General features: G+C 46.0%; 1 protein-coding gene and 1 long non-coding RNA gene across 2 annotated transcripts; both read left to right on the top strand.

The window, feature by feature from the left end:
* The first annotated feature begins 8,220 nt into the window (after positions 1-8,220).
* LOC136521668 (uncharacterized) lies at positions 8,221-10,332 on the top strand. Its single transcript, XR_010775605.1, has 3 exons — positions 8,221-8,796; positions 8,885-8,932; positions 10,020-10,332. It is a non-coding gene; the product is annotated as an uncharacterized lncRNA (long non-coding RNA).
* Positions 10,333-11,069: 737 nt separating this feature from the next.
* Positions 11,070-12,567, top strand: LOC136524654 (uncharacterized). Its single transcript, XM_066517936.1, has 3 exons — positions 11,070-11,147; positions 11,273-11,378; positions 11,496-12,567. The coding sequence occupies exon 3, from the start codon at positions 11,533-11,535 to the stop codon at positions 12,565-12,567; it is 1,035 nt and encodes a 344-aa protein (XP_066374033.1). The 5' UTR covers positions 11,070-11,147; positions 11,273-11,378; positions 11,496-11,532.
* Positions 12,568-24,884: the final 12,317 nt, after the last annotated feature.

Below are 24,884 nucleotides of genomic sequence, written 5' to 3' on the forward strand. Positions count from 1 at the left end.
AGCACCTTCGGGTGTCCAATATAACGAATATCATAGCTCATAGTGCCTATTAGATAGCGCATCACTCTCTCAAGAGCACGCCAGTGATCATCTCCCGGGTTTAATACAAACTGGCTCAGCTTGCACACAGCAAATGAGATGTCAGGCCTTGTTGCACTAGCAAGATACATGAGCGAACCAATGATCTGGGAATATCTCAATTGATCCCTTGCTATTCTCTGATTTTTCCTCAATAGCACACTAGGGTCATAAGGTGTAGGAGCAGGTTCACAGTCACTAAACCCAAAGCGACTCAGCATCTTTTCCACATAGTGGGATTGTAACAGAGTTACCCCACCATCACCTTCTCTCAAAAGCTTGATATTAAGAATAACATCAGCCTCTCCTAAATCTTTCATTTCAAAATTATTAGATAAAAATTCCTTCACCTCCTCAATCACTTTGAGGCTGGATCCAAAGATTAGTATGTCATCAACATATAAGCACAAAATAACTCCTTTCACCCCCACCATATCGATAGTACACACATTTGTCAGCTTTATTCACAACAAAGCCAACAAATATTAGAGTTATGTCGAACTTCTCATGCCACTGCTTAGGAGCTTCTTTTAGGCCATATAATGACTTTAATAATTTACACACCTTGCCTTCTTGACCATTTGCTACAAACCCATCTGGCTAATCTATATAGATCTCCTCCTCTAACTCTCCGTTTAGGAAAGTTGTCTTAACGTCCATTTGATGAACGATAAGACCATAAGAGGCTGCCAGGGAAAGTAAAACTTAAATTGTAGTCAATCGGGCAACCGGTGAATAAGTATCAAAGAAATCATCACCTTCCTTTTGAGTATAACCCTTGGCCACAAGTCTTACCTTGTACCTCTCGATAGTACTATCAGGCCTAAGCTTTTTCTTGAACACCCATTTGCACCCATAAGGACGATCAACTATTTTCCAAGTTCCATTAAACATAATAGAATCCATCTCACTTCATACTGCTTCCTTTCATAAGTTAGCATCAGGAAAGGAATATGCCTCTTCAATGGTCGTTGGTGTGTCATCCACAAGGTACACAATATAGTCATCACCAAAAGACTTTGTAGTCCTTTGTCTCTTACTTTTTCTAGTGCTATAGTATCATCATCCTCAGGATTTTGCATATAGGATTCCTCAATTTGTTCTATCGGAGTAAAATTTTCATGCTCGCAGAGAATTATAAATTCATGACCAGTCATGCTAGGTGCATTTTTCATAGAAAATTCATTCTCAAAAATTGTAGCGTCTCTAGATTCCATGATTGTATCAACAACCATCTCAGGAACACTAGAATTTATAATTAAAAATCTATAACCCACGTTGTGAATAGCATAACCAAGAAAAACACAATCAACAGTCTTTGCTCCAAGCTTTCGCTTTTTGTTTATTGTCACATTCACCTTTGCCAAACAACCCCAAGTTCGTAGGTAAGAGAGATTTAATCTCTTCTTCTCCTATTCCTCGAATGGTATAATTTCTTTGTTCTTTGTGGGCACCCTATTCAGGACATGACACGCTGTCAATATAGCCTCACCCCTCCATTCCTTAGATAATCCCGTAGTCTCTAACATAGCATTAACCAAATCAGTTAGAGTGTGGTTCTTTCTCTCTACAATCCCGTTGGACTGTGGTGAGTATGGTAGTGTCCTCTCATGAATAATTCCATGCACCACGCAAAACTTAGAAAATTCATTTGATAAATATTCTCCCCCGCGATCGGACCGCAAATGTTTGATTTTCTTCTTAAGTTGATTTTCTACCTCAGCTTTATAGACTTTAAAATAATGCAACGCTTCATCTTTAGTTTTCAATAAATACACGTAGCAAAATCTAGTACAATCATCTATAAATGTCATGAAGTATCGTTTAATGCCTTTAGTCAATTCACCATTTATTTCGCATAAATCAGAATGAATGAGTTCTAATGGTGCCAAGTTCCTCGCCTCAGCAGCCTTGTGAGGCTTGCACGGTTGCTTCGATTGCACACACACACACCTGGCACTTAGAATCTTTGACTAAGTTAAATTTTGAGATTAAATTTAGATTTGTAAGCCGCGTGAGACAACCAAAATTAATGTGACAAAGTCATGAATGCCATATATTCGACTCATTCAAAACATTAACATTGTTCACTACTTTATTATACACATTATCAAGCAAAGATAAGCGAAACAAGCCTCCGCAATCATAACATTTTCCAACAAATATTCTATGTGTCGACACAACACACTTATTGGACTCAAGCATAATTTTAAAGCCATCGCGACACATTTGAGAACCGCTAACAAGATTCTTCTCGATAGAGGGGACATGCTGCACGTTCTTTAATAGCACCGTCTTTCCCAAAGTAAACTTTAGGACGACCATACCAACACCAAGAACATGCGCATGTAAACCGTTTCCCATCAGCAAGGCTCCAGTCCCGCCGGCCTGATAGGAAGTAAACAAAGAAACATCAACACACACATGAATATTAGCACCGCTATCCATCCACCACTCAAGTGAAAAGATAAATTGAAAGAACAAAAGGTAAAGAATTACCATACCCAGATGTTCCTCCTCCAGTATCGCTAATCACCACGTTTGCTGATTTCTTTTCTTGCTTATATTTACGGTCTGGACACACACTTGCCCAATGCTGATCACTCCTGCAAACAAAGCAACCTCCACCTTTCTTGTTGTTTTTCTTCTTAAACTCAGCAGTTTGCTTAGGCTTTGTATTGTTGTTCTCTTGCATGTTCTTCTTCTTTTTATTACGGGATGCAAATGAGTTTTTCTTCTGCACCATATTGGCAGCGGAAGACTCAACTCCTTTTCCACGGTTGTTTTTTGCTCTCGTCCTCTCCTCAATATCAAGAGATCCAATAAGCTCAGCCACGCTAAACTCTTGTCTCTTGTGTTTTAGAGAAGTAGCAAAATCCCTTCAAAAAGGTGGCAACTTAGCGATTATACCACCGACCACAAACTTATCGGGCAACAAACATGGAAAATGTTCTAGTTCCTTTGCTTGCGCCTGTATCTCATGAGCCTGTTCCACTACAGAATAGTTTTCAACCATTTTATAGTAATACAACTGCTCCATAAAGTACAGCTCACTACCAGCATCAGAAACTCCAAACTTTGCGTTAAGAGCATCCCATAATTCTTTACCTGATGTGCAAGATATGTAGTTTTTCTCATACTTACTATGAAGTGCAATAATCACGGCCCCTCGAAACAGGTTATCGACAGCCAAGAACTTTTGCTCCTCCTCAGGAGTAAATTGTTCAGGCTTTCCCTATGCGGCGTGATAGCAGTTCATAGCAGTCAACCACAACACCATCTTGACACGCCATATCATAAAATTCTTGCCATCAAAGATATTCAGCTTCAAAGCAGCAGTAAAACCACTGACAGAAAATTGCCTAATATTAGGTTTTTTTATTTTAGATAATTAGGCATTTTCATGATCAATTTAATCTAGAAATAAAATATCAGCAGGTTCATGACGACATATATATGTATGTGTATATCACTAATAAACACTACAGCATGCAAGTATGACATACCGATTGATACAGTAAGTACGCAAAGTACAGTGATCAGAGAGTTAAGAGTGTACCTAGCGGAGGGTCCCATGCCGAGGGCAGCGGAGGGTCCATTCGCACCAGACATAGTGCGTTGCTCAAAGTCGTGGACCATAGTCGATGCAGGAAGGTGTTCGTAGTGCAGTCCCATGAACGGTCACCCGGAAGAAGACGTCTGCGACGTGGACAAGCAGTCACAGAATCGCTTCCCAAAAACCTAATCGCCGCACACCCCGTGCAAGGTTCGCAGGCGGACGAGGGTTCCGGAGGCACCTGCTCTCCCGTTGCTCGTGCACGCAAAGGTACGGGACGGGGAAAACCAAAGGGCGACTGAGATGTGGTCTCTCAGAAGCGAAGGGAAGATTGGACTGACGGAGGACTTCTACTTTTATGCCTGCGGCGGGGAGGGAGAAAGCCAGCCGAGGAACTCAGGAGATGGAGACATGAAGAGACAGTAACTAGCGCAATCAGCTCACCTCCACCATAAAAGAGAGAAAGCCCCGTAATTATGTGGCAAAACCTGGCCACGCCCGTCTGCTCGCCGCCTACCTACCTGCCACGCCCACACCCACGGCCTGGCTCGGTCGGCAGCAGCGGCGGCACATGCGCGCGCGTGTGGCACTCCTGTGTCCTTTTCTCAGCTTCTCAATTAAGATGGATAATTTCCAATCAAATAAGCTGAGTCAACGTTCAGTCAAAATCCTGTACGGTATTAAACCATACAACGCTTAATGTTACGGACCATAGAGTTTTGTTTGATTTATTAAATATTATATGGGCCAAGCCCATAATATATCCAACACTAGTTAGACTATTAACTTTGCTCTAGGCTTAGGTTTAGTGTTTAGTAAGGATTACACACCGTTTACCAAACGATTCTTGTACCACTATCATTGTACACTAGGGACTTTGAAATCTTGCGAGATCACACAAAATATGTTTCTATGTTTGCGGTGTGACCGTCTAGGTTGCACTTCCTGTAGCTTCGCCACTTATCGCTTTGGTTTGGTAGTAGTACTAAACAAATAATCGAGCCCATTTACAAATCTTGCTCAAAAGACAGCCCATTTTAAGTGCCTCCTTTTACAAGCGAAGAGAATAGCGGCCCCATGTCTAGCCTCGGGACGCGTTCGGACATAGCTCCTAGCCGTCTGATACGAGGTCCGATACAAGCGACTCGCCCCATCTTCCCATGGCGCACAGCTCGCCCTGCCTTCCAGCGATGTACGTCTGTCGGTCCTAGCACGCCCCGTCCGCAGGTCCCCAGCGCACCCGTCCTCAGCCCCCCGGCGCGCCGCACGCCCCATTCGTCGGCCCTCAGCTCGCCCCGTCCGCAGGCCCCCGGCTCGTTGCGCCTCATCCCTCGACGCCCGGACCATGCCCCCATCACTCACCATGCCCCCGTGACTCTCTGAACATACCTCTGAAACATAAAACACTTGCAGCATGAAACACTTGAATGCAGCATGTAACACTTGAATGCAACATATGTCCAAAATAAATGAAACATTTAGAACATACACTTGTAACATATGTGTAAAACATATGCAACATCCAGATAAAACACTTGCAACATAAGTCTAAAACAGATGAAACATTTTTATATACGTATTGGAACATATGCAACATCTAGATCTGTATTTGCAACATCTTGATAAACAATTGATACATTCATATGAAACAGTTGAAACACTTAGAACATACACTTGCAACATGCGGTTGCAACGCAGTGCCACCTTGCCGCTTGGGTGGGTGGATACTCATCGTTGCGGAGCTCGATACCGGCGCGTGGAGCTTGCGGCGGCGTGGAGGTCGGCGGCGGGCGTGGAGCTCACTAGTGCGGCAGTGGCGTGAGCAACTCGCTGGCAGGGTAGGATCACACGAAGCTCCTCTCCTCGCCTGCTTGCTGCAACATCCGTCATGGAGCTCACCGGCTCGGTGGCGCATGCGTGGAGCTCGACGGCGTGCCGGTGGCTGGTAGCGTGCGCAAAGCTCGCCGACACGGCCGTCGCAAGCTCTATCCCGTAGTTCCGCATTAAAGTCATCTACGACAGGTTCGGAACGAATGGATAAGAACGAAGGCCACAACGATCGAGTAGGCCGGCGACGGTGAAGTGGCTGGCGCTGTCGCGTTGGACGCCTAGACGGCCGTTGGGCGCTCGTAGGGCGGGCCGGCGGGGTGGGGGCGACGCCACGGCGGCTCCGCGGCTAGCTCCTCGGCCGCGTGTGCGGCGCGCCTGACTCGCGAGCGTCAGGAGGGAAGGGAGCGGAGTCGCGGAGACGGCTTCGCTCGGCCGCTCGCGGTCTTGACCGAGAGAAAGAGGAGCAATGGGCCAAATTTTCATGGGCTTCGCGAAGTACTAAAAAAATTTTGGACCAAATTCTAGGGTAGTCCTGGGCCTACCTAGACTACCCATTGGGCCCGCCACCTGTTCCCATGCCTCAAGCTCCGTTCGACCCCCATGATTTTTTAATTTTAACACTTTTTATAAACTATTTTTAAATATAACACTGTTTAATTTTTTTCCAAATCTAACACTTTTGACCACGCCTATTTCCCTGGCGCGGTGAAACGCCTGTGCCGCGCCACCAGAGAATTGACGTGGCGACGACCGCGCGCTGACCGGTGATGTGGCAGGGTCTGCCGCGCCACCGACGACCAGGTAAATACGGCGCCATCCACTCGTCCCGCATCCCCGCGTCAGTGCCGGACCTCCTCCTGGTCGCGGGGGAGGAGGAGGAGCAGCAGGAGGACGAAGGCAAGGACGACGCGGAGGAGCGCCCCGCCGTGTTCGTCCTGTCCGTGCGCGTGCGTGGCGCGGCCACCGCCGTCTCGGTCGCGTGTGTGAGGGCGAACGCCAGGGCGGGGCCACATTACAAGTGCGTGCTCTGGGCGAAGGCGCCCGCGCCGCGGGGCGTGGCGGGCCACGCGGGTCCTCGCCTATGCATGGAGACGGACGTGCCGAGCTGCGCGGCGCCCGACCAGGCCATGACGGAGGACGCCATGTGGCTGGGCGTGTCGCCGGTGATGATGCTCGGAACGTCCAGGGAGATCCACCTCGGCGTTCTCATTGAGAAGCTCTGATCGCCTCGGGGCTGCGCTGCTTGCCCATCTCCACTGTCGCCGACGGGATCCGTTCATCCATCCCTAGTTCAATCGTACGCTAGATTGTGGGTTTGTAAGCAAACGTATGCGGATCGATCTCGCTACTGAACTTGGTTCGGCTATGGAGTAGTAGCTCCAAACAAAGTCATGAATTCTTTACCCCAGGTTTTAACCTGTCAGTATATTTCCCATCAGAATTGGGTACAACTGTTTTCTCCTAAAATCTTTTGGTATGATTCAGTTAGGCCTTTTTTTGTTATTGTTGAATGTACGGTGGAGTAGGTGCAAAAATGGGAGATTTTATGTAGAACAAACACTGTCAAAAATTTGCACAAGGTCTCCTTGGAGAAGCACAGTAATTGTTTGATGTTCGGGAATCATGAACAAATTGACTAATCTGGAAGATTAAGTTGATTTCGTAGTTCCAACGTCGGTTTTAGTAGCCCACTACTCTAGTACCAAGGTCATCTAGTGCCAAAATTTCAATATTTAGACATTGTATCGATTAATTGACACCAAGATGCATTCTAGTTTTTCTCGAGCTCTACAATCTTTAAACAACTTATAATTTGGAACGAAAGGTACCTCACAGAACTTGAATTTAAAACTCAACTTATATATCACGGAAGCTGAAATCAAAACTCAACTTATATCCAAAGAAACGAAAAATCTTAATAAGGAGAATGGCCCAGTTAAAATAGTTAGGTAAAATAAATCGAACCATACATTAGTTTGTAGGTTTATTTCAATATAGACCAAACTTAGAATGACTAGTTTTAACTTTTTTAATTATAAATTATAAAAAAAACAACAGAAATAGAAAGAAATCGTCAATGGGTTTGATGTTCTTTCAACTGCAGAGCCGAACAAGGTCTGTCCAAATCTGTCAGCTCCCACTCCCAGCGGGTGCCAGCGCAGCAGCAGCGTCACCAAGCAGAGGGAGGAACAGGAGTACAGGACACAAGAATGGATGCATCAGGCCTTCTCCTTTCCGCGTGCTGTTCCCCGAGACGAGTTTCTTCCGCGAAAGATTTCGTCAGAGATTTCAAAATTGAATTGAAGGGTCGGCCATTTGAATTTTGAAGCCTACCCAAGGGGCAAGGGCCCATCCGGGCCTCCTCCGTGCTGCCATGCATGCATCCTTGGACACGCCAGACAAAAGTGTGGCGTCGTGGGTGAACGTGGTGAACCGGTGACCACACGTACTGCACCGTCAGGGTCAGGCAGAGGCAGGCCGTCGCCCGTCTCTGGTTATCGGTGCCTGAACCCAGCAGGGCCAGGGCCACAGTAATTGGGTCGTCATAGGTCGTTCGGGCGTGGGGTGGCGTAGCAGATCCTGCCATGTCACCGGTTAACGTCTCGATCGTCGTCACGTCATCTCTCTCGCCGCATCATTATACCGTCGCGTCATAAAAATAAGCGAGGCTAAAAATGTTAGTTTTAAAAAAAATTAAACAGTGTTAGATTTAAAATTAGTTTTAAAAAGTGTTAAAAATATATAAAAAAATTCACCCCCGCTCTCTCCAATCCCTCGATCCGGTGCACTTGGCAGCCGGCGCGACGCCGTCGCGGAGAGCTCCTTGAGTTGATCCGGCGCACCTGGCCGCCGGCGCGACGCCGCCACGGAGAGCGCCTCGAGCCGTTCCGGCGCACCTGGCCGCCGGCGCGACGGCCTCGACACCCCCGCTCCCGGTCTCCCCCAGCGGGCATCCTCCGGCTTCGGCGCGATCCCCTCGATCCGGCGCACCTGGCCGCCGGCGCGACGCTGCCGCGGAGAGCGCCTCGACACCCCCGCTCCGGGCTCCCCCGGCGGGCATCCTCCGGCTCCGGGCGTCAGGACCGTGCCGGCGGGCGTGCAAGCTGTGCGCCTGTACAGGGCCTTCAGTTCCAAGCTGTGCCAACGCTCGCAGAATCCATCTGGTACGTCGATCTATCTCCCCGGCTCTCTCATCCTGGCTTCTCGGTCTCTCCATCTTGCAGAATCCATGTACATCAATTTGCCTCCACAGCAATCCCGTCCCGGCTTCCCCGTCTCTCTGAACAAGCAAACCGGATAGTGGAGGCCAACTGCCAGGAGTAGGTTGCAAGGTGCCTATTTCCTGATTCCTGATTCCTAATTATCTTGTATTTATCAGTGCAAATATTTCGTTCTAATTACTAATTGCTATCAGTGCAGATATCGAGAGCGGATCAGACAGAGGATGATGGGTAGGAAGTAAGAGAGGTTAGCATCCCACATCCAGAAGCTATTTTCATGATGTGTTTAGGTTTCTAAACTTCAGCATGTTTCAAATTTGAATGATCTGTGGTATACCATAAGTATAGCCTTGCTTTTCTTGAAAGGAGGTTTTTTTTTTCAAATTAAAATGAGCTGTGATATTCTAGAAGATAAAGCTTTTCCATTTGGTGGTGGTATTTTAATTTATAGTGCTTGGAGCTTTACAATTTGTTACATGTAGCTAGGTTCTTAGATACCTGCAGGCTGTCAACCACATACCCTGTAATGCTCCTTCTGGTGTATACCAATACCATGAGAATCTTTTCGATCTCTTTAGTCAGTTAGTGGCATTAAGAATAAAAAAGGGCTTAGAAGGTGATTGCCATCTATCCAGATTGCAATAGTATAAGTTTTGAAAAAAGAGGAAGGCTGTATGCATTACCATTCTGAAACTAAATTTACTTTAGCTATTAAATAATGGAGAAAACAATTGTTGCTTAACCATGTCTCCTGCATGTTGTTCTTGACCTCAGTTTTTTTTATATATATTTTTTAAAATGGGCAGCTTCACATATTGTTGATGAGTGTCTCAGACAATGTCATAAAAAGCCAAACCTACAATATCAGAACCCACGATACTTTATATGTCAATGAATTGGTGATGTTCCTCATATGTGCATTCTGCCTAGATTTGCAACTGCTGAGCACAGGAATGGCACAGGCATGTCTCTTTGGCGACTTTGTGCAGTTCGTCACGAGGCGTTGGCAAGTGTGTAGGGACGCATTGGATGAGCTTGTGCATCGCATGGTGTAGGATATTTATGTGTTGAGATTTTAGTATCGTTGGTTCAAGTTAAAAGGTTACTGAATGAATTGGAAAATATAAATTACAGTGGTGGTAGCTGCAAATCCTAAATGGTCACTCCATGGAGTGGGAAATAGGTTTTTCCCTAATAGAGTACTCGAATTTTGGCATGCTAGGAGCAAACCACAGATTTGACAGTTTTTTCGTAATCATTTTCTTTTATGGAAGTTTTCTTAACCAGAATATGCTTACAATGTATGTTTGTCTTCTCAATTGCACTACATGCAGGATGTACGATGATCATCATGGTGACATACATCTGAAGGAATCTAGCTTTCTGGTGGACAGTGTGGTTTATGGAGGCTCCTTTGTACTGAGACCAGAATGGACATAAGAGATCCTTTTGGTTTGTATTATATCATTGTCCAACATAGTAGTAGTAATGGTAATGAGTAATTTTGTTAGCTTGTAAAACTTGGCGTGCATGTTATTGTACCTTTTTGCTATGTATTCGAACTGATAATTGTTCAGATTGTATCATGGTCTCTTACAAGAACTTTTGGTAAAAATGGGCATGACAACCAGTTTGTCTTTGTAATAACAGGATAGTAGTGTTTTGCTTTACTATCAGCACTCACCTCAACTTTGTCGGGCAATGAATAATTGCTCACTGAGGTATACTTGCCTGAACTGACTATACATGCCCTAGCAGAACAGAATTTGTTCCCTAATGAGATTAGGATAGAAGCTCTAGAGACCCTTGGTTGTCGTGAAAATCTTAGCCACAAAGAACATTTTACAGAATAAGAAAATGCACATGTTTAAGTTGTAATTTTTCCATGAACAATTGAGTTGAACTTTCAGATATCACCCTTGCATAAATGACCATTATCCTGTAGCAACGCATGAGCATAGATTACCATGTTGATTTCCATCAAATAGTAGTACAGAAATAGCTAGAGAATCTGATTATGTTAATGTTGTTTAGTCCGAAAATTTTCTTTAACAAGTTTCTACAACAGACGTCTAATTACACGCAAAAACAAGAACTCAACGTCTTGATTTTGGCTTAACAACAATATTCGTCCAAAACCAAATAATATCTCGTGAAAAATATATTTCGCTCCTGTTGCGACGCATGGGCACTTAACTACTAGTAGTTTCATAAAAAGATGGGAAAAAAATCACACAACTCCACCCGGAAGATCGACGAGCTTTGGGCTGGACATTGAGTCGTTCACGCTGGCGCGCTTTGATGCTACTAAGGTGTGGCTTCGGCCCATTCGGAGAGGCCCACGGCCCACTTTGAAGCCGAGCATGAGGTTCCTCTACTTTAAACCCCTCTGCGCCGCCATTCTGGTCCGGCACAGGTGGAGCAGCACATCGGCACTTCCCCTCCCGGACCGGGCTACTCAGGTTCGCCGCTTGTACATCTGCTGCACCTTCATCCTGTTTGCTCGAAAGCCGTCGCCTTTGGTTTCGTTTAATCTGTTTTCTCCGTGATTTTTGTTACACATTAGTAATGCCCTATTGCTTTGAAGGCTGAAGCAGGCTCCTGGTTAGGTCGGTCGCACAGGAGGGGCTGCGCAATCCATCCATTTGGGATTTGGGAGTCGGATCTCTTTGCTGCGTCCTGTCCTGCTGGAGGTACTCTTTCTTCATTCCTCATATCTTCTAGATCTAGCGTAGGCGTAGCTAATGCTTCTGTCGATCTGAATGCTTCTGTTACTAAGTTTTTTTTTTCCTTCCCGCCCCCTGTGACAGGGTCAGATCGAACTTGGAGTTGGACGTCCGATCAACCATGGGCCTCTCACGGCGGTTTCTGAACCTGATCGTGAAAAGCCACAAGGCTGCCGCCAGATCGCTGCGCCGCATCGATCTGAAGAGCCAGCGACTCTTTTATACAACGCCGCCGCCACCACCACCAGCACCAATCCGGCGGCCAACAACGACGATGGATAGCATCCTGCTTCCCGACCCGATCTTGAAGTTCGGAGCCCACAGCTTGAGAGGTGCAGGCGAACCGTGCGACTTAGCCTGTTACCCATTTGGACAACGGAAGGTGCTATCCACGGACCAGGCCGGGCGCAACTTGCTCTACGACGCCAGCTCGCGGGACGTGGCTGTCATGCCCGAGTTCCGCAAGCCTAAGTTGCGTGGTTGCCTCTCGCTCTTCGTCCCTAGCGGCGACGGCGAAGACGACCACGTAGAGGAGGAAGGTGAAGATGACCACGAAGAGGAAGGTGAAGTTGATGCCAAAGACGAACGCGAAGGAGGCGGTGCTGGAAGCCTATACCTCATGGTGAGGCATCTCCGAGAGGTAGAAAGCTTTAATATTGCAGCTGGGCAGCCAAGCATGGATTTCGAGGTCTTGTTCTACGGCAATGGCAAGACGACCTCGCACTGCAAACTCCTTCCGCTGCCGCCCTTCGTCCTTGAGCCCATCCATCCGAATGAGCACCCCGAGATTCGTTCCTACGCCGTCGTCGGTGGTAGCTCTCAGATCTGCGTATCCGTTGACGGCAGAGGCACCTACACCCTGGACACGGCAAGCCACACATGGGACAAGGTCGGCGACTGGACCCTGCCCTTCCATGGCAAGGTCGAGTATGTGCCCGAGCTCAAGCTGTGGTTCGGCCTCTCCGGCGATGCCCAGCACTTGGCTGCTGCTGACCTCTCCACCATGGACGCCCACTCCCCGCCACAGCTAGCTGCTGGCCACGGTTGGGAGGAGTTCCAGCCTCCGGAGGAATGGGCAGAACAAGAACTGGAAATAGATCGAGAGGGTGTTCAACTGGTGAACCTGGGCTCAGGCAGGTTTTGCATGTTAGATTGATCTCTTGACCAGTAGGCCCAACGGCCTATTGGGCCTTGGTCTTGCGCCCTGATCGGGGGCGCCCAACCCTACATGGTTGGTGGGCCCCCGTCGCACTGCGCTATATAGAGGGGTGGGGGCCGGCGGCTCAAAGCACGAGGTTCGCCGTGAGCCGCAAACCCCACCGACAAACCCTAACCGATCTCGAGAGGGCGCGCAGCCAGCGACGGGAAGCCGCCACCGTCATCATCGTCTCCACTGCGTCGCCTCTCTTCACCGACCGTCGCTGCCCGTGCGCAGCCTACATCGACGAACCTGATGGAAGCTACTGGATCCTCCACCCCTGCGGTCTCAGGTTCGGTACCCTTCCCTTTCTCTCACTGTCTCTCTGTAGACCGTTCTACATGTCCTAGGATCTACTGTTTTACATGTTGTACCAAATAGAACAGTCAAAGTCTAGATCGATGATCCTACGGTCATAACATTGGTACCGGAGCCACGGTTTAGGTATAGATATGGCTAGGGTTTTGATCTAGAACGGATAAATCGGTTTGAAAAGCAAAAGATGAAGAGATCCAGTGCGGATCTAGAACGTAGAAGGGGCTTCGGCCGACAGTGGGTTCGGATGAACCCTAACCCTAACTGGGTTAAAGGAAAATTGAGGGCTCGTTTTCATGAAAAAATCGAACCCTAAAAGCCGAAATCGTTTCGGGAAAAGCAAAACAGAGGCCATCCCAAACCCCAACCCTAACCCTAATCGTCAAATCGGGTCAAAACCGAACAAATCAAAAGAATCAAAAGAAAGGGGAGAAAGGTAAGAGGGTGGCCTACCTCGCCGTTGCGCGGCACTACAGTCACGCCGGCGCGCGGGGAAGAAAAGGGCCGGCCGGGGGTGATCTACTCGCCGGAACGGCCACTAGGGCGCCGCGGCCAGGCCGCTCGACGGCGGCGCGCTCACCCGCTGGGGAGCGCGCACGCCGGCGAGGGGGCCGGAGACGGCGCCGGGGCTTGCTGATCTCTCTCGCCGTCGGAGCTCCTCGCTCGGTGTCTGCTGCGGCGGGACTGAGTGGAGAGGAGAGAGCAGTGAGGGGCGGAGAGAGAGAGAGCGAAGCCGAATGGCGCTAGGGTTCACGGGCGCCGCGGCGGTCGCCGTTTTTGATCCTCCGATGCGCGCGCACAGCCGTCGGATGGAGAGGAACGGCTGAGATGGAGTGGGCCAAGTCGCAGCCCAGGCGGGCGCGCGGACGCGCGGGACATTGCCGGCCCAGGCCCAGGTTGCGGCCTGGGTGTGGCCTGTGCGCGCGAAAAGAAGATGGGCCGCGGCTGGCTGGGCCGATTTCGCTGGCGCGCGCGCGCGCGCATGGGCAGGCCGTGGGCCGCGCGTGTGCTGGCTGGGCCGAAATGGTAAAATGAATAGAAAAGTCACAGTTTTTGTTTTTCTTATTTTCCAGAAGACAGTTTGATCAATTTGAATTGATTTTTTATGATAATTTCTGTACAAAATTTATCCAACGATATTTTTTGTTCAGTAAATGGTAAATTTGCTTCTGGAAAATAGGAAGAGATTATTAAATGTTAAAGTTTCCGCTGCGTATTTAAAGATGTAATTTTCATTATTAAATTCGAACCAACGGGAGAATTTAATTTTGAAAATGGATATGTTTTAAATTGATTATAATGTTGTTGTTATTCTGACCAACGTTGATTAATGACAATATTATAATGTTTTTTGTTATACATTAATTCTATTTCTGCCCAACGGTGATGTAGAATTAGTGTAGAAAATAATTGTATGTTTTAATTTTGACCAACGTTAAACTAAGGCATGCAATTATTGTTGTGATTTCTGTTCTCACCCTATTTGAATTATGTTTTCAGGAGGATACAACTTGATGAGTTGTATCAAAGAAATCCCCACTCTAAAAGGTGATAACTATATTGAGTGGAAGAAAAAGATAGACCTGGCCTTTATCCTCGCTGAGGTGGACTGGGTTGTCACCACACCGTGCCCTAAAGAACCTGTGGCACCGGTGAGGGAGACAGATGAGACTGATGCTGCATGGCAGAACAGAGAGCGGGATTTTGCTCCCGTAAAGATGTCCTATGACCTTGAGCATAGGAAATGGGTCACTGCCAACAAGAAGTGTCTGGCAGTGATAAAGAACACAATTGAGCCTGCTATTGTGGGCTCAATTCCAGACTGTGACACGGTCACAGAGTACCTAGACAGAATAAAGAGTCAGTTCACTGGCTCTTCAAAGACATATGCAACCCAGCTGATCAAGCAGCTGGTCACAGAAAGGTACTCTGGTGGCGGCAGTGGCATTAGAGAGCACATACTGAGAATGAGCAATCTGGCATCTAAGCTCAAACCAATGGATTTGGCACTCAAGGATGAGTTTCTTATTCATTTGATTTTTGCTTCTTTGCCCAAAGAATTTGACACATTTGTTGTTAACTACAACATACAGCCTGAAAAATGGGATTTGGAAAAACTCATTGCCATGTGTGTGCAGGAGGAGGAAAGAATAAAAGTTTCACAAGGTGGTTCTGTCAACTACCTAAAAGATAAGAAAAAGAACTATAATAACAGTTCTTCCTCCAAATCATCTGGAAAAGGTCCCATGCAACAGTCTCAGAACCAGCAATTCCCAGTGGCTAAAGACCAGTGTCTCCACTGCAAGAAGACAGGACATTATAAAAAGAATTGTCCTGATTTCTTAAAGATGATTATGAAGAATAAAGGTGAGAACATTATTACGTTCGTAAATGAATCCTTGTATGTAAAGTTTTCAAAATCTACTTGGTGGATTGATTCAGGTGCAACTATTCATGTTGCTAATTCATTACAGGGATTCCGTTCGATGAGAACTTTGCAAAGAAGCGAAAGTTTCATTAAAGTCGCAAATGGAGAACAAGCAGATGTTGAGGCCGTTGGTGATCTTCCGTTAGAGCTTGCTGATGGCTTCATAATTATTCTTAGAGATGTTCTTTATGTACCTTCTTTGCAAAGAAATTTGATTAGTGTATCAAAGTTGGACCATGATGGTTATGATTGCCATTTTGGAAATGGCAAATGTCAGATATTGTTTAATAATAAATGTATTGGTCTTGCCTTCCGACAAGACGAGCTTTATTTGTTATCACTTCGTGAAAATGTTAATTCCGTATGTGATGTGAATGAAAATGTATCCTCATCGAACAATGGAAACAGAAAACGAAAGAGAGCTCAAGATGCGTTGTCGAAATTATGGCACTGTCGTTTAGGCCATATTTCGAGGGGGAGAATAGAAAGACTAGTTAAGAATGATATTCTTCCTCCATTAAAGCTCTCAGAGTTAGAACAATGTAGAGATTGCATAAAAGGAAAGTATGTAAAGAAAATTAAGAAAGATGCCAAACGAAGCACAGGAATTCTACAGATTATTCACACAGACATATGTGGTCCTTTTCCTGTGAAAAGTGTGGATGGTTATGATTCATTCATAACATTCACAGACGATTACTCTCGGTTTGGCTACATTTATCCAATTAAAGAAAGAACAGAAGCGTTGGATAAATTTAAAATATTTAAAGCAGAAGTTGAAAATCAGCATGATTTAAAGATTAAGATAGTCAGGTCTGACCGTGGAGGAGAGTACTACGGTCGGCATACCCCATATGGACAAGTTCCTGGACCTTTTGCAAGGTTCTTACAGGAGAATGGTATAGTCGCCCAGTATTCAACACCGGGCGAACCTCAGCAGAATGGAGTAGCTGAAAGGCGTAACCGTACCCTGATGGATATGGTGCGTAGTATGATAAGTTACTCCACTTTACCCACGAGTCTGTGGATGGAGGCGTTAAAAACCGCCATTCATATTCTCAATAGAGTACCAAGTAAGTCGGTGCCCAAAACACCGTATGAGTTGTGGACAGGAAGAGTACCCTCGCTTAACCACTTGCGTGTGTGGGGGAGCCCTGCTGAGGCTAAAGTTTTTAACCCAAACATTGGAAAGCATGGTAGCTCGAGAAATTGACCTTGAAGAGAAGCGGGTGTTTGCACCCACTCCGATCATTCATGAGCCATTTTTCTCACTACCTGCTGTTGCTGCACCAACAGGACAAGACACTGTGGTGCCAGCACCTGTTGTTATCCCGCCTGTGGCAACAATGAATGATGATGAGGAACCTGTGGCTCAGGATCCTATAGAACCTATTGCCACACATGAGGGGGAGCAACAACAGCCTCAAACAGAAAATGTGCCAATTGACGAGGCCCCTAGAAGGTCTCAAAGAGTTAGAAAATCAGCTATTCCTGCTGATTATGAAGTGTACAACACTGAAGAATTTCAAATGGAGGATGATCCCACCTCATTTGAAGAAGCCATGAAAAGTGACCATTCATCAAAGTGGCTTGAGGCCATGGAAGATGAGATGAGATCAATGAATGCAAATAAAGTTTGGGATTTGGAGATAATTCCTAAAGGAGCCAAAACAGTAGGCTGTAAATGGGTCTACAAAACAAAACTTGACTCTCAAGGGAATATAGAGAGATATAAAGCCCGACTTGTGGCAAAAGGCTTTACACAAAGAGAAGGGATTGATTACAATGAGACCTTTTCTCCAGTCTCATGTAAGGATTCCTTCAGAATCATAATGGCATTAGCGGCACATTACGATTTGGAATTACACCAGATGGATGTAAAGACGGCATTTCTCAATGGAGACTTAGAGGAAAATGTTTACATGGCACAACCGAAAGGTTTTGTCATAGAAGGAAAAGAACATTTGGGATGCCGCCTAAAGAAATCTATTTATAGATTAAAACAAGCTTCAAGACAGTGGTACTTGAAGTTTGATCAGACAATAAAGAATTTTGGGTTTAAAGATAATGTTGAGGACAATTGTGTCTACGCAAAGTTTAAGAATGGGAAGTTTATCTTCCTTGTTCTGTATGTGGATGATATCTTACTTGCTAGTAGTGATGTCAGTCTACTACTGGAAACAAAGAAGTTTTTGTCCTCAAAATTTGATATGAAAGATCTTGGTGAAGCTTCGTTCATTCTAGGGATCGAGATTCACCGAGATAGAAGTAAAGGGGTATTAGGACTGTCACAAAAGGCATACATAGAAAAAGTCTTAAAGAAATTCAGTATGCACAAATGTAATCCCTCACCTGCTCCTATAGTCAAGGGCGACAGATATGGGGATTTTCAATGCCCCAGGAACCAATATGAGATCGATCAAATGAAAGTGGTTCCATATGCTTCAGCTGTCGGAAGCTTGCAATATGCTCAAGTGTGTACGCGCCCTGACTTGGCATTTGTTACCGGGTTACTTGGCAGATTCCAGAGCAATCCTGGAATAGAACATTGGAAATTGGTAAAGAAAGTCTTGCGTTATTTGCAAGGAACGAAAGGCCTCATGATGACGTATAGAAGATCTGATTCACTCCATATAGTGGGATATTCAGATTCTGATTATGCGGGAGATAATAGAAAATCCACGTCTGGATATGTGTTTACTCTCGCAGGGGGAGCTATTTCATGGAAAAGCTCAAAGCAAACCGTCACTACATCGTCCACAATGTATGCCGAGTTTGTAGCATGTTATGAGGCAACGGGGCAGGTGAACTGGCTAAAGAAGTTCATACCCAGTTTAAAGGTGGTTGACGACATCAATAGACCACTGAAATTATACTGCGATAATAATCCAGCAGTACAGTATGCTCACAACAATAGGTCAAGTGGTGCTGCCAAACACATTGACATAAAGTATTATGTTGTGAAGGATAAAGTCCGGGATCAAATGATAAGTCTTGAGCATATAAGTACCGAAAAGATGCTCGCGGATCCGCTTACAAAAGGCTTACCACCCAACGTGTTCAGAGAACATGTAGCCGGCATGGGTTTAAGGGAAAGCCTATAATTCCTGGACTATAAAGGGCCCAAAAGTTAAAGTAACTATTTCAGATCAGAGACGTGCATTGTAGCTGTCAAATCTATCGGCGATTGACCGAGACGATGAAACATGCTCTATGCATCATCTGTGAAGAAATGAGTAAGGTTTAAAGGATTGAAGTTTAAAGTTTAAAGATAAAAGTAATAGTGAGATCAAGGGGGAGAATGTTAGATTGATCTCTTGACCAGTAGGCCCAACGGCCTATTGGGCCTTGGTCTTGCGCCCTGATCGGGGGCGCCCAACCCTACATGGTTGGTGGGCCCCCGTCGCACTGCGCTATATAGAGGGGTGGGGGCCGGCGGCTCAAAGCACGAGGTTCGCCGTGAGCCGCAAACCCCACCGACAAACCCTAACCGATCTCGAGAGGGCGCGCAACCAGCGACGGGAAGCCGCCACCGTCATCATCGTCTCCACTGCGTCGCCTCTCTTCACCGACCGTCGCTGCCCGTGCGCAGCCTACATCGACGAACCTGATGGAAGCTACTGGATCCTCCACCCCTGCGGTCTCAGGTTCGGTACCCTTCCCTTTCTCTCACTGTCTCTCTGTAGACCGTTCTACATGTCCTAGGATCTACTGTTTTACATGTTGTACCAAATAGAACAGTCAAAGTCTAGATCGATGATCCTACGGTCATAACATTGCATCGCAAGGTTCTTCAGCAACTGGGTCAGCGATGACAGTGTCCTCTACTTTGTGGTCTTGACCGGTGTGGAGGTGGTCTCGCGTGTCCTCGACAATGGTGAAGTGAAACTTGAAATGATCCCACACAAATCCATGTGTCATCACAATGTCGACGGAACTAACATCGAGCAATTGTTCTGAATAACCCAACTTTATCACCGAGGATCCTGTACTAGTTTGTAATTTCAAAACTGCACATCAGGTCTATGCGTTGTCATTTCTTAGTAACCGTGTACCTCATATTGTCTACTGCAACGCAATGGTACCTAAATTGAGGCAGTCTGTTTGCTTGCCATGTTAGATTATTATATTCTCCCTTCAGTTTTCAAAAGAAAGACTTGTGGACGGGATTCCACATATTTTCTGCGAGAATCTCTGTCCGATTGGTTTATGTCCCTATATTACTGAAGCGCGCAGTGCCTTACCCTTATGCTCCATGACGCCGACGACGAGCAATGAGCTGGCAAGGCGAGGAGGCAAGCCAGGACCTGAACACGATGCAACAGATTAAATGGATGCTGGTAATTACCCATCGGTTTCGCACTCCATCAGTGAGGCGATGTAGTGGGATTGACATTAATCCATGAGAGTTGGGTTGGATTGAAGTAGAACTTAATTAAATTCTATCTCAATCCACACTTACATGTAGATTAAGGTGAATTCGACAACATCCAAACAAGACATGAGATGGACAGACAACTTCTACACTAGATTATTAAACATCTGCAAATTATTCTTGTATGTGATCATGATGAAGCATATAAATATGATTGCTGTAATACTACTGTGTTGATTTTTTATATAGCAGATCTTAACATGATTACAATATTTTTTACAACTATTTAGGCCAGGGTCTGAATTGCCATCAGGTAGCATACTCACATTCAATCTAGCATCATGTTCAAATTATAGCATCAGGGCAACACGGCAGCGACATATACATATATACACTTTTATTAAACCATATTGCCACTAAGGCCCCGTTCGCGTGCTCTTAAACCTGGCTTGATCCGTTTCTTTTTTTCATCCGGAACAGTGTTTTTCTCTCATAAATTCCTTCAGCATTCTTCCAAACCATCCAAATTCCTCCAGAATTCCTCCAATCGAACATGCCCTAAATAGAACGTCGTCCTGCTTGCCTTCAGCAGGCGAATCAATCTTAACTGAAGCCGTGATTGCCTTGAGTAGGAGAATCTTCGAGTGCTTGCTTGGCGGTCCGGCAGCGCCCTCGAACACGGGAAAATATAGGGGGTCCGTGCAAACTCAATCCTACGTGCAATGCAACCATGTAAACTTGCGTTGCGTACCATCAGATCTAAAATGTGCGGTCTAGAAAGTCCCTTCGTACATTTGCGTTTGCCTCCCCGCACCGGCTCTGTACCTTTTGTTATTACGCCCCTGCACCAGGTAGCTCCATTAGAAATCGATCTCCAAAGTTCACCGCCTCGAGCTCCTCCGCCGACGATTAGAAATCAATCTCCAGATTCCAGTGACTGCGACCTCCTCCGCCAGCGATTCAAACCTCCACCGTCCGCCGAGGCCACTGGCGGGCCCCTGGTTGCGGCCGCGCGGCTCGCGGTTCCCCTCGCCAGCACACCCATGGAAGCCTCGCTCGGCCCCGGCGAAGCACCCCTGCCTGCGTAGTGCGTACTCGGCGTCCGCGGTTCGCTCTCTCCGGGACGATGAGGGGCAGCCCCATGAAGGGAGAGTTGACGGGTCCAACTCCACGGCAACTTAAGTTGAGGCAGATGGAGGCTACTGCAGTGCTGCTTAAGTGAATGAATATGGTTGGACTGGAAGTGCTGAGATGAAACAAAGCTGAACATAGCGAAGCAACAGGTGGAAAATGTTGTTTCGGAGCCGTGGAATTTCAAGGTGCATGTGGGTGATCTTAGGAAGGAAAAATGCAAGAGTAGGAGGCAATTTGTGGTTGGTTCAACAGTTTTAGTTGCATTGCTTGTTGGTGTAGTGTTAGGTGTGTCAAGGAGAGAAAGTTTATCAGTAATTAAGGGCGAAACATGTTAGTGTTGCCAGACAGTCCCGAATGTGTGGCTTTGAGAGCCGATATGAAAGGAGATCGACTAAATAGTCAATTTCCAGCATATTCATAAGAATAAATCGGTTAAAGCTTATGGGGTTGTGTAAGAAGAATCGGTTATCATTCGAGATAAATGTCATAATTTGAACAAATGTTAGTCACTGGCGATAAGATGTCAACAATGATTGGTTTATGCTAAGCCAATGACTGCAAGTAACCGAACTCCTTTTATATGAAGAAACAGTTCAACATTATTTAACCATTTAATAAAGATAAATCTAATGAACATGTTAGATCTTATCTATCGCTATGACCAGTGGGGCATGAGGCAGAATCATGGAGGCCGTAGAAACAACAATAGACTAAACGACCCTAACTCATTACTAATATCAGTGGGACATGAGGCAGAATCATGCAGGCCGTAATACAATAATAAGATCATGGGGGTAACACATCTTTCAACCTATCTTTACTTTAACGGTCTCGTGATGCGAACCGTTCATGAAATCACTTGATATCGGCTAAAACAGCCGATTCAGGCATAGCGCACAATTAAAGTAATGCCTTGTCAGGAATAAATCTACCAAATAACGATCCACACTCTACGGTGCTAACAGTGGGGTGTGAGGCAGAATCACACAGGCCGTGATAACGGGCCATTGAACGGTTTTCGCTAGCCAATAGATCTACTCAAGACGCAACATGCTTTAACCGCACGCTATGCACGATCAAGATTGACATAAAACAGCCGATAAAACGTAACTCATCGTTTAAGGTGTAGATTAGATCAATTTTAGATTAACAAACGATAGGCTAAACAAAATATAAGGCCTGTCTAAGTCAATTCCAATCGGGCAGAGTAATATTGTTGTAATTAGATAAACAATGAAAGCAATAAGCAATATCGGTAACTTAATGAATCTACCAAAGACTGTCATTCTAAGGTAGAGCCGATAACTTGACCTTGATCTAGTTCATGCAGTGGGGGTCGACCGGATCGATGCAGCCATACTTAAACTAGACAAGAATCGATAACTAACTTATACCAGAGTCGCAGTGGAGGTTGACTGGATCGATGCAGCCGTACGAACAGAGGTATAAGCCATGACGGTACTTACAGGCAAGCAGTGGAGATCGACCAGATCGATGCAGCCGTACTTGCTGAAGAACTCACCGAGATCTACTCTACTCCTACTCCTAAGGGGTGGCCAGAGCCGAAAAATTAAATGACTTGTATATTGGATTGATTGTTGTTTTACAATAGCCGGGGTTTGGTATTTATACCCGGGACCTATGCATGACTCCTATCTGAGTACGAGTTATCACAATCTTTGGCCCTACGAGAAAATATTCCTAATTTAAGATAACTTGGACTCTAATCTTTTTCTTTTTGTAGAGTCCAACATGCTTTGTCCTGACGCCGACCGTAGCCTTTGTTGTCATCTGCTAGCGCCTCCTGAAGAAAGCCGATTCTAGTGCTGCATTCGAATCAGCTGGTTCCGATCTGCACGAAATTGATTCCTCGATGTCATGGTCTTAGGAGCTTTCGAGTCCCTGTGCCTCTTTTTCTAAATTTTGGTGTAAACACATGCCCCCCAATTTTGGGATAAAAGTAATTTTATTCTAAAATTATCACGTTTGTACCCCCAATAGGTCCGCAGTCACGGGTAGAGAATCTTGATCTAGGGTCTAGTGTTTGTCACCTCCTATGTCAGCTCATGAGCCTATGCTTCAAAACCTTTCACGGGAGCATCGTTACTTCACGGGCACTTGGATTCATCTTTCCAGGCTGGCTATAAACGTCTATCCGACCCTGGCGAGAGCAACTCAACAATTCAGCCATGTTTCTCTTCTATCTGCCTCCTCGAGTGCTTCCGAATCCGCTGGACCCTCCATGGTTTATCCTTTTGCTATGAAGATCTTGAGCGGCTAGAAGAATTCTTGTGCACAGGGTGATTGTGTCGCTCATTTTAGCACCTCGTTGAGCAAGAAGACCAGCTATTGCGGTTAGAAGAATTCTTATGATATCACCTGAGTCTTTTCTCCATGCTCGTAAAGCTGTTCTAGTGTTCACAAGGGCTTAAAATATGTGGACATCTTCCCCTTGTTTATTCCTCCAAACGCCCACTGGGAACGCCACAGACTTTTTTCCCATAGTTCCTCAATTTACTGAGAAACCGGCTGGGCATCTGTTAGGTGGGTGGCTTTTCCCCTTCTCTGGCACAATTTACTCAACGGGCCGATGTTGATCCAGTTCACGATGACTTTAGGCCTCGTGGGGACCCAGACTCCCTTCAATCCAGAGAAGCCTTGATGGGTTGATCTCTGGTCAATGTAAACTCTTCATATCCGTCCTATGATATTTTGTAATTTGGGGAAGCAATAATTTCAAATATGTTATCTCTTCGTTATCCGTCCCCTGAATTTTTGGAGTGTCGATCCGCTTTCGTTTCTGATTCCAATTTCATACCCCCCGCAAAATCTATCTTCTCGCCTTCTCGGGCTATATATACGGGCCATGGCTGTGGATCGAACAATAACCCGCTTCATCTCAAACCTTCTACATCCTTAGTATAGTTCCTGCTTTTTTGTAGGTTTGAGATCATGGAGAACAACAAGAGGTCTGCTGAGGAGGCCCTCAATAGATCTGCATCATCGCGCCAACGCCTTCATCACCAAAAGGGTGCAACTTGGGTTGCTCCCATTGTTCCGGAGCGGAGGGCTGACTCTGTTTAGCCTTTGGGGTTACCTTCAGCATCAATTTGCCGCCAGCTCTTCTATTATCCGAGGAGGCAGATCAGCAATGACGATCTGCTGGCCTCCATCGATCGGACTGACTAGAATCTGGCCAACTGCCTCTGTCTTGCAGAATCGGCTTTGGCCACGATTCAAGGCCGGTCATCCCTTGGGGCTAGCCCAGTGGGGGAAAGGTTGGCAAGAAGCCAGAATCATGGGTGAGACATCTACCATAATTTTCTGTCTTCTTCTTAATTTCGCCTTCAAGATTTCTGATCACTCTTTACTTAAATCTTTTAGATCTAACTGCTCAGTTGGAAAGCCTTTGATCAGCTGTGGATCACGCGGCATGATTTGTCAATGATAGGGGCGCCGTTCCGATGGTTCGGTTGTATGACATCCCGAACCGTGTCAGGGAGGTCGCTCTTCATGGCGTTTGTCATGGTGCTGCCATGGCATTGGCCGTTGCACAAGCCCGTTCTGGCCACAATCTTCGCCTTCTTCCCCACAGTTTTCCAACACGGCGCACCCTAGGGAGCATGAGTGTTTGGTTGAGGATTTTTCCAGTGCCGCCAACTCTGTAGCTTTCAACACCCTGGCCGATGATATAGTAAGCAAAGTGTTTTCTGGCCCATAGCTTGTAATAGGTGACATTTGGCCAACAACTTCTTCGTCTTGAGTGATTTTCCTTTGTTTCATACTTCATATACATCACCTCATCCGTGTTTGCTTGGCTTCTATAGGTGATACACATCGTACCGGCTTTTACCCCTTCAGGTTTATTTTTGCACTAGAGGCGATACCTTTATGATATCGGCTATTAGAGCTGACGACCGAACAAATCAGTTATTAAGTATTAATCCAAACGCTGGGGTAATATTTCTTTAGATATTTCCCATTGATTGCTCGGTCAAATTCTTCCTCTCCTCTTAGTGTTTC

This window comes from Miscanthus floridulus, chromosome 18 (assembly GCF_019320115.1).
Source record: "Miscanthus floridulus cultivar M001 chromosome 18, ASM1932011v1, whole genome shotgun sequence".
Classification (NCBI taxonomy): domain Eukaryota; kingdom Viridiplantae; phylum Streptophyta; class Magnoliopsida; order Poales; family Poaceae; genus Miscanthus; species Miscanthus floridulus.

Coding starts and splice junctions, on each gene's coding strand:
- LOC136524654 (XM_066517936.1), top strand. CDS start 11,533: ATGGGCCTCTCACGGCGGTTTCTGAACCTGATCGTGAAAAGCCACAAG.